The sequence below is a fragment of the Poromitra crassiceps genome (assembly GCF_964638095.1).
Source record: "Poromitra crassiceps genome assembly, chromosome: 13".
Classification (NCBI taxonomy): Eukaryota; Metazoa; Chordata; class Actinopteri; order Beryciformes; family Melamphaidae; genus Poromitra; species Poromitra crassiceps.
In genome coordinates, this window is record NC_139644.1 from 39,029,101 (window position 1) to 39,039,068 (window position 9,968).

The 9,968-nt window shown below is 47.8% G+C and overlaps 1 protein-coding gene across 1 annotated transcript in view; it reads left to right on the forward strand.

Moving 5' to 3' along the window:
• The window catches only part of grin2aa (glutamate receptor, ionotropic, N-methyl D-aspartate 2A, a), a gene marked incomplete at both ends in the record, with an annotated part of 143,574 nt that extends 133,976 nt beyond the window's left edge, over positions 1–9,598 (forward strand). The window contains 2 exons of the mRNA XM_083650086.1: positions 4,644–4,882; positions 7,640–9,598. Of these exons, the coding sequence (XP_083506212.1) occupies positions 4,644–4,882; positions 7,640–9,598 (2,198 nt within the window). The remainder of the gene's footprint in view (positions 1–4,643; positions 4,883–7,639) is intronic.
• Between the last annotated feature and the right edge of the window lie 370 nt (positions 9,599–9,968).

Genomic DNA, 9,968 nt, shown 5'->3' on the forward strand with positions numbered 1-9,968 from the left:
GATTTATTTACATTTACATTTTGCTTCACGAATGTTGACATTCAACGTATCCGAGGTTTTCAGAAATGTGAACTGCCAACATGTTATTGGGGCGAACAGGCTGGCAGGTTCTTGATATGATGACAGTGACTTGGTGATGCTAGTTGATCAGACAGATATGGTGTGGGTGGACAGCATATGGCTTTCACCGACATAGAAAGAAGAGAGAGAGACAGACGATGGGCGGTGGTGGAGTGAAGAACTGCCAGACAGACAGACAGACAGACAGACAGGCAGGCTGACTGACTGACTAATGGACGGATATGGAAGTATATAGATATGGCTGAGCCAGCTGCTTGCAGGGAACAACACTCTTTCTCTGTGGGTTTTAAATGAACATTTACATTCTGTGCATTTAAAGTGCTAATCCATGTCATTGTCATGTAAATACATGCCAGTTTTGCTACTCAATCATGATTCAATATATAGCCAATTCATGAGGTTTTTACATTTAGTGTCCTAAATACACAGAATTCTCTGGTGTGCAGGAAGCAGTGTCAGCAGTTAAAGAGCTATACAGAAATTCAAACTTTATGAACTGAAAATCCAAGGAAAAGAACACAGCCTACCGGCTACAATGTTTGATTGACAGGTGATCTCTTGAAAGTGCAGAGAAAAAGCACAGAAAGGAAGTAGCACCAAAGACAAAGCTGGAAAACAAAATCAGCAATGTAGCAGGTGGTGTTGATGCATAATCAATGTTGATGGGATCATGATTGCTACATGCAGTGGTTGCTTGTACCAATTTTGAGGTAGTTGCGGTTTAGTGCGGCAATCTCTTTTATAATCGTGTGAATACTGAATATGAGCTTCAGGCAGCATAATCCTAATTGAATATATTCATATTATAAAACGGCACTCTCAAAGCAAGCAATCTGATTGGTTCACAGCTGTGGTATATTTAGTGTATACCACAGCTAGAGCCGCACCCCCGAAACACTGCCTCTGATGAAACAAATGGTAGCTAGCTAGCTAGCGTGCTAGCCTCGCAAACGGGAGCTCCTAAGCCAACCCGTGTCACCACAATACCCAGAGTCCCTTGTGGTAGTGTTTACTGTCGTCTCCTGCTAGTGACGTCATCAGTATGCAACAGGTGAGCTAGCTAGCCGCAAGCTAGCTAACGGCGATAACAACGTTCGCTAGCTGCCTACCGAAATGGAAACATTTACGGTTAACTTCGACGTCCGGTTATCTCCAGAGAAAAAGCCACCTAGCCTCAGACCTAACGTTAACCTAACATTAGCACAAGCATTAGCTAGCTAACTGTTTGTCACCAAGCCTGTCTGGCTGACGTTAAGTTCAGCAACTGCACTAGCCAGACGTGAGACTAGTTGTGCAGGGAGACAGGAGGGACTATTTTATTACGTGGAAGAGTATGATTTATGAATAACAGCCATTTAAATTGGAGTTGTTTATTCCTTTCATGTTGCCATACTTGGCAACCTTTTTATAAAAGCAATAACTCACATCAGGCTGTGACATATGCTCATTATACCACACCTAAGGGTGTTTTCGCCCTCCGCTGTGGTGTGGTATGATAAGCATAATATACCACGGCCTGTCGTGAGATATTGCTTAGCCCGACGATATCACGTCGCCATTGTCTTTTCATTCTCTTCATAAAAGGCACAGGTAGATTCCCTGCCTACCAACACGAGGGTCGCAGGTTCAAGCCCTCGTGTTCCCTCCAGCTTGGTCGGGCGTCTATACAGGCACAATTGGCCATGTCTGCAGGTGGGAAGCGGGATTTAGGGTACATGCATGTGTCCTGGTCGCTGTGTCCTAGCACCTCCTCTGGTCGCTCGTGGCGCATGCTCGGGAAGGAGGGGAACTCCCAAACGCTACGTCCTGCCGACTGTACATGTATCGGAGGAAGCATGTGCTAGTCTACGGCTCTCCCCAGATCGGCAGAGGGGGTGGAGCAACGGCCGGGACATCAGGGGGAAATGGCCTAGTACAATTGGGGAGAAAATGGGGGGAAATACGGAGCAAAAACTCGAGGTTGCACAGCGGCGCGCACATCTATCAGCCTGTTTGGGAATCTGTCAGGAGATGGAACGCTCCACAGTCGTCCTAAAGGGTCAATGATGTCTAAGTGTGTCTGCAGCCCCAAGACATCCTGCTGAACACCACCATGATCTTTGTCTTCCCCCAGCAGCAGCCTCAGTTATCCAGCCCTGAATGACACAGATTGGATTAGCTGCACGCCAAATGTCACAGAGGACAAGAGAGAGAGGGAGGAGGAGGAGGAGGAGGAGCGTGAATAGATAGGGTCTCTCTTTGTTGCTGTCTTCCCTTTTTTTTCATTAACACCAGACAAACAATCTCTTGGCCCTCACAAAACTTCAGGACAAAGGAGCTCTCAATTTCACCAATTTATTTGGCCATGTCACAAAAAATGCCAACGGTTCGGCCTCTCGGCCTTCTTCAGGGCATGGAGGGGAAAAAAAAATGTTTTTCCTCACACACACAGGAACACTACTAGAAACACACAGGGGAACACTACTAGAAACACACACAGGAACACTACTAGAAACACACACGGGAACACTACTAGAAACACACACAGGAACACTACTAGAAACACACGGGAACACTACTAGAAACACACAGGGGAACACTACTAGAAACACACACAGGAACACTACTAGAAACACACACGGGAACACTACTAGAAACACACACAGGAACACTACTAGAAACACACACAGGAACACTACTAGAAACACACAGGAACACTACTAGAAACACACAGGGGAACACTACTAGAAACACACACAGGAACACTACTAGAAACACACACAGGAACACTACTAGAAACACACAGGGGAACACTACTAGAAACACACACAGGAACACTACTAGAAACACACACGGGAACACTACTAGAAACACACAGGGGAACACTACTAGAAACACACACGGGAACACTACTAGAAACACACACAGGAACACTACTAGAAACACACACGGGAACACTACTAGAAACACACACAGGAACACTACTAGAAACACACACAGGAACACTACTAGAAACACACACAGGAACACTACTAGAAACACACACGGGAACACTACTAGAAACACACACGGGAACACTACTAGAAACACACACAGGAACACTACTAGAAACACACACGGGAACACTACTAGAAACACACACAGGAACACTACTAGAAACACACACAGGAACACTACTAGAAACACACACAGGAACACTACTAGAAACACACAGGGGAACACTACTAGAAACACACACGGGAACACTACTAGAAACACACACAGGAACACTACTAGAAACACACAGGGGAACACTACTAGAAACACACACGGGAACACTACTAGAAACACACACGGGAACACTACTAGAAACACACAGGGGAACACTACTAGAAACACACACGGGAACACTACTAGAAACACACACAGGAACACTACTAGAAACACACACAGGAACACTACTAGAAACACACAGGGGAACACTACTAGAAACACACAGGGGAACACTACTAGAAACACACACAGGAACACTACTAGAAACACACACGGGAACACTACTAGAAACACACACAGGAACACTACTAGAAACACACACGGGAACACTACTAGAAACACACACGGGAACACTACTAGAAACACACACGGGAACACTACTAGAAACACACACAGGAACACTACTAGAAACACACACGGGAACACTACTAGAAACACACACAGGAACACTACTAGAAACACACACAGGAACACTACTAGAAACACACACAGGAACACTACTAGAAACACACACGGGAACACTACTAGAAACACACACAGGAACACTACTAGAAACACACACGGGAACACTACTAGAAACACACACAGGAACACTACTAGAAACACACACAGGAACACTACTAGAAACACACAGGGGAACACTACTAGAAACACACAGGGGAACACTACTAGAAACACACAGGGGAACACTACTAGAAACACACACAGGAACACTACTAGAAACACACACAGGAACACTACTAGAAACACACACAGGAACACTACTAGAAACACACACAGGAACACTACTAGAAACACACACGGGAACACTACTAGAAACACACACAGGAACACTACTAGAAACACACACGGGAACACTACTAGAAACACACACAGGAACACTACTAGAAACACACACGGGAACACTACTAGAAACACACATGGGAACACTACTAGAAACACACAGGAACACTACTAGAAACACACACGGGAACACTACTAGAAACACACAGGAACACTACTAGAAACACACATGGGAACACTACTAGAAACACACACAGGAACACTACTAGAAACACACACAGGAACACTACTAGAAACACACAGGAACACTACTAGAAACACACACGGCAACACTACTAGAAACACACAGGAACACTACTAGAAACACACATGGGAACACTACTAGAAACACACACAGGAACACTACTAGAAACACACACATGAACACTACTAGAAACACACACGGGAAGAAACACACACGGGAACACTACTAGAAACACACACAGGAACTCTACTAGAATCACAGCAGCTACCCAGCTAGACTGCCTCTCCCTTCCTGTGCCTCTCAGGTGAGATGGAGGAACTGGAGACCCAGTGGCTGACAGGGATCTGCCACAATGAGAAGAACGAGGTGATGTCCAGCCAGCTGGACGTGGACAACATGGCGGGGGTGTTCTACATGCTGGCCACCGCCATGGGGCTCTCCCTCATCACCTTCGTCTCCGAACATCTCTTCTACTGGAGGCTCAGATACTGCTTCACCGGCGTCTGCACCGGCCAGCCAGGCCTCCTCTTCTCCATCAGCAGGGTGAGGACCTTTTTCCTATACAGCAAACTGTATGTCTGTGTGGTGTGTGTGTACGTACGCACGCACGCACGCACGCACGCACGCACACACACACACACACACACACACACACACACACACACACACACACACACACACACACACAATTTGTATGTGAAAGGGTGTACAGGTGTGGTTCTTGCACAGTGTACTGGGATTGTGTGTGTGTGTGTGTGTGTGTGTGTTCAAGCAATTGCATGTGTGTATACGTATGTGGCCCTGGAACACTGTTTTTCTTTCTCTGTGTTAATGGTGGTCATATTGGAGGCTATAGGACGTATCGCAGCTGAATGCATTAATGGGTCAGGCAGGCCTGGCTCTGTGCTGTTTTCTATCCGCACGATAAGAGGACACACACACACACGCACACCGAGAGAACGACTAACACATAGCTAACTGCTAAACTAAAGTAAAGTCTGCGGCTGGACAGATTGAGGTTGTTCGGGAGGGAAAGGAACAGAAAGTAGCGGTAAGGAGGGAGGGTTGCAGAGAGGAGGAACAGTTGCGGAGAGAAAAGAGGCGCGTGGGGGGGGGGGCTGTAGGGCTCACGAGGCAGCCCTAAATATCGACAAAAATAGATGTTAATTTGCAACGGAATCACAGCAGCACCCACGCCTCAATCAATCTATTCTCTCCCATTCTGTTCAAAGGTCAGTATTCTGCCTTGTTTTGTGTGCGAGCAGCAGACGTGGACGTGCATCCATAAAAGCACTGCAGTGCTCCTGCTCTCTTCTCCTCCCAGGCAGAGCGCCACGCGCTTCAGCAAAGTCAAGGGGAGGGATGGAGGCTGTGCACGGAGCTTCTTCAAAGAGATGTGTTATGTTAAACACATTCTCAAGGGTGATTTGGGCCACAAGACGACGGCCTTAATAGCATCTGCTGTGCTGATAAGCTCCACACAATGTGCTGCTCCACCAAAAAGCTCCACACAATGTGCTGCTCCACCAAAAAGCTCCACACAATGTGCTGCTCCACCAAAAAGCTCCACACAATGTGCTGCTCCACCAAAAAGCTCCACACAATGTGCTGCTCCACCAAAAAGCTCCACACAATGTGCTCCACCAAAAAGCTCCACACAATGTGCTCCACCAAAAAGCCTGAATAATGTGTCCAACGTGACGTGCTGTTTCAGAAGCTCTTTGTCAACCAATGCTGACAAAATGAGCTGTGAGGACAATTTTGTTTTGTTTTCCCTTCTTTCTTTCTTTCTTTCTTTTAATCTATGAAATATGAGATGCTAAGTAACGCAGCAGTACATTTGAGACATTAAGAGCCATTTGTAGCCATGCTGCTTTGGATGCTACTCCATATAAAGATACAATTGAGATGCAGCTTGTTAAAGTTGTTGTTGATGAAGACTTCCTCACTGCACTGATCCAGTTTACTGGTGGCCCTTCTCAAAGAGGTGAAGAGACTGTTGCATGTCAGTGAGCCCGGCCACATGTATCGGCTGCCAGACTACAACTCTTTCACACCTTAAGTGATAGTCTCTCACCCCAGGAGTGCATCTGCCACACATTTGTAGAGACATATATTTCTTATATTTCTAGGTTATTATTGTATTTTGGCTTTTTTGGGGGGTCATTTGAATGCTAAGATGGTACAAAGCATGTTTTGCAAAATATGCACTTTGACCAATACATTTGCAGATATATATATATATATATATATATATATATATATATATATATAGTATTCACCTTATGTTGCCACGCCCACTTTTGGGGTTTGGCAACATTCAGAAGCTACACTGCGGCCAACTTCAGTTACATGTTCATAGCGTTACTGCTGTGAGGAGCCGACGGCTGTACCCGGTCGGCATTTAACGTTAGTTACAAAAGCACGTCAACAGTGTTTTCTCACTGCCAGTACATTGACAGATAGCCTACTAGCTAGCGTTAGTCCGACCGGTCTCACAGCCAGCGCGCTCCTCGCTGCTCGTTAAACATGTCCAAATAGGCGTTATTCTGATAAACTGGTCACATATTTGGAATGTTACGTTCTCATCCGAAAACATATTAAAACGTTATAACAGTTTGTTTGTTTTTGCTTGAAAACTGCTTTTTGGCAAGTCTAAAAATGATAAAGGTGGGAGTTATCTTCTTCCGGGTCTAAAGCGGAAAGACGATTACAAAATGACATCACGTAGAAGCGTCCTGATATGGGCAAATATATATATATATATATATATATATAGTGGGTTGATTGAGGTTGTGGTGTTCTTCCAGCTCCATCATATGAAGGGTCTTATTTTGACTGTATGCTGAAAAAAGAAGCAGCGTGCGTCAAAAACAACCATGCGTCCGGTGAAAGAAAGCTTAATGTACCGTTGAGTTCAATTTGTATTTGATATTCTAATTAATGAAGGTGGTCATAAACGTCTGAGTTGGTTTGATTTGGAACGATTTGATGAGTCACTAGTAATTCAAGACATTTGAGTAAAACATGATTAGTTGTAACTACAGAGCACAGAGATGCCTTTGGGCAAAGCTGTCTGAGATCAGTAATCATATTGTTTCTGTCTCTCTCTATTTCTCTCTCCATTCCTCCACATATTCGATTTTCCCTTCGCTCATTCCATTTTCTCTCTTTCCCTCCTCCTCTGTTCTCTTTGCAATCTTTCTTTTTCCACCCTCTTTTCTTCCCTTCCTTCTTTCACATTACCCTTCTCTCCATCCCTCCAACATTACACGCGACCATTCATCCGTCTCCATGCAGGGAATCTGGAGTTGTATCCACGGCGTGCACATCGACATGAAGAAGAAGACGGACCTGGACTTTAGCCCTCAGGCCAACATGCTCAAGCTCATTAAGTCAGCCAAGCAGATGACCAACATGTCCAACCTGGGCGGCTCGCGCATGAACTCGCCCAAGCGCGAGTTCATGCATTCGGCCGGCCCCATGATTATGGATATGATGGCGGAGAAGGGCAACTTCATCTACGCCGACAACCGAAGCTACGCGCCCAAAGATATGATCTACGGGGACACCGGGGACCTGCAGTCGTATCTGACCAACCGCCACAAAGACCACCTCAACAACTACATCTTCCAGGGGGGGCAGCATCCTCTGACCCTCAACGACGCCAACCCCAACACCGTGGAGGTGGCGGTGAGCGCCGACGCGGCCCAGACCAACGCCAAGCCGCGCGGCGGCGCTCTGTGGAAGAAGTCGGTGGACACCCTGCGCTCGGGGCCACCCGGGGGGGCCCCTCCGATGCCCGACATGCTGATGCCTGACCCGCGCATGTCGATGAAGACGCAGCGCTACCTCCCCGAGGACGCGGCCCACTCTGACATCTCCGACTGCTCCAGCAGGGCAGCCTCCTACAAAGACCCAGAAAACAACAAGCACCTGAAGCCCAAGGACAACTTAAAAAAAAGATCGGTGACGTCAAAATACCCCAGGGATTGCAGTGAGGTGGAGCTGTCCTACTTAAAGACTAAGCAGGTCAGTGGCGGAACAAACCAACCCGTGAGAGGAGCAGGGGGGGAGAAAATCTACACCATCGACTCGGACCGGGAGATGAGCCTGCACTCAGACCCCATGCACTACCGTGAGAGCCGGGGTCTGGCTGCAGACGACTTGGATTACCCAGAGGTCTACTCCGACCACAACGACAACTACAGGAAGTGTGATCAGCCAATTATTCACCTGAACTCCTCCCCTTTGCACCACACAGACTCAGATCTCCTCCCAGATCCAACCTACTCCAAACACTATAACCTGAAAGAGAAAAATGTCACCCTGTCGCCGCACGAGGGCAACGACCGCTACAAACAGACACATTGCCGTTCCTGCTTGTCCAAAATGACCTCCGGCTACCCGGGAGGAGGCACGTACACCCCCACCGCGTCTGCCACAGCTTCCGCCACGCGGTCCCCATACAACCGGTGCGAAGCATGCCTCCACCAAGCCAACCTCTATGACATTAGCGAGGACCAGCTCCTCGCGGACGCCTTGGCCAACCCCAGCTTGCACCACCAACAGCAGCAGCAGCAGCCAGATGAGATGTTTGGCCTCTACTGGCCACAGACGGACGGGCCACACGTCCAGAAGAGGAACCGCTTGAGGCTGAGCCGGCAGCACTCCTTTGACAACATCATGCTGGAGAAGCCCAAGGACGTTGACCTGGGCCGCCCGGCGCGCAGCGTCAGCCTCAAGGAGAAGGCCGGCTTAATGGACTCGGCCTCCGACTCGCCCTATGCCAACCTCTTTGGCATGCGGCCCTACTCCGGCAGATTGTTCGGCACCGGGTCCAAATCCATGCTGTTCAACCACAACCTGGAGGAGAGCAAGAGGAGCAAGTCGCTGTACCCGGACCTCGGCTCGGACAATCCCTTCCTCAGCCACTCGCTGAGGGACGACAGCAGCAGCAGACTGGTGCACGGCCGCAGCTCCTCTGATATTTACAAACAGCTGGCGGTGGCCTCGTCCGTGGCCCCCGTCAAAGCACGCAACGACGCGAACAATCTCCGCTCCTCTGTTAAGTCCACCACTTCATACTGCTCACGGGACGGGCGGATAGCCAATGACATGTACAATACAGAGCATGTGATGCCTTATTCAGCCAATAAGACTAGTGCATACCCAGCCCCGCGCGGCGTCCTAAACTCAGCCCAGTTCAGCAATAGACGGGTGTATAAAAAAATCCCCAGTCTGGAGTCAGACGTTTAGTCGATATAAGAAATGATGTGTTTTTCTCCTCCTACTTACTCCTCTCTGGGTTTGTATTATAGTTTATCAACTATCTTATCCACTTAGGGTTAGGCCATAGCCACACTACTTTTTTCTTCCTCTTCTCTTCGACATCGTAATCCAAAAGGAACTCGTACCCGCTCACACACGGGCTGCGACCACTACTACTACTACTCTCTTTGCAGATGATATCACCATTTCTGTCCATTCTCTCTCATGTATCAATGAGTTGGCTGCATGGCTGGCACTCTGCCATAAGGTTTCCTGGGGGGAAGGGGGGGTATTAACCCCCCAAATGATAAAAGGCAGGGAATGACGGTCCCTTTCATGGGAGAGAGAAGGCTTACGT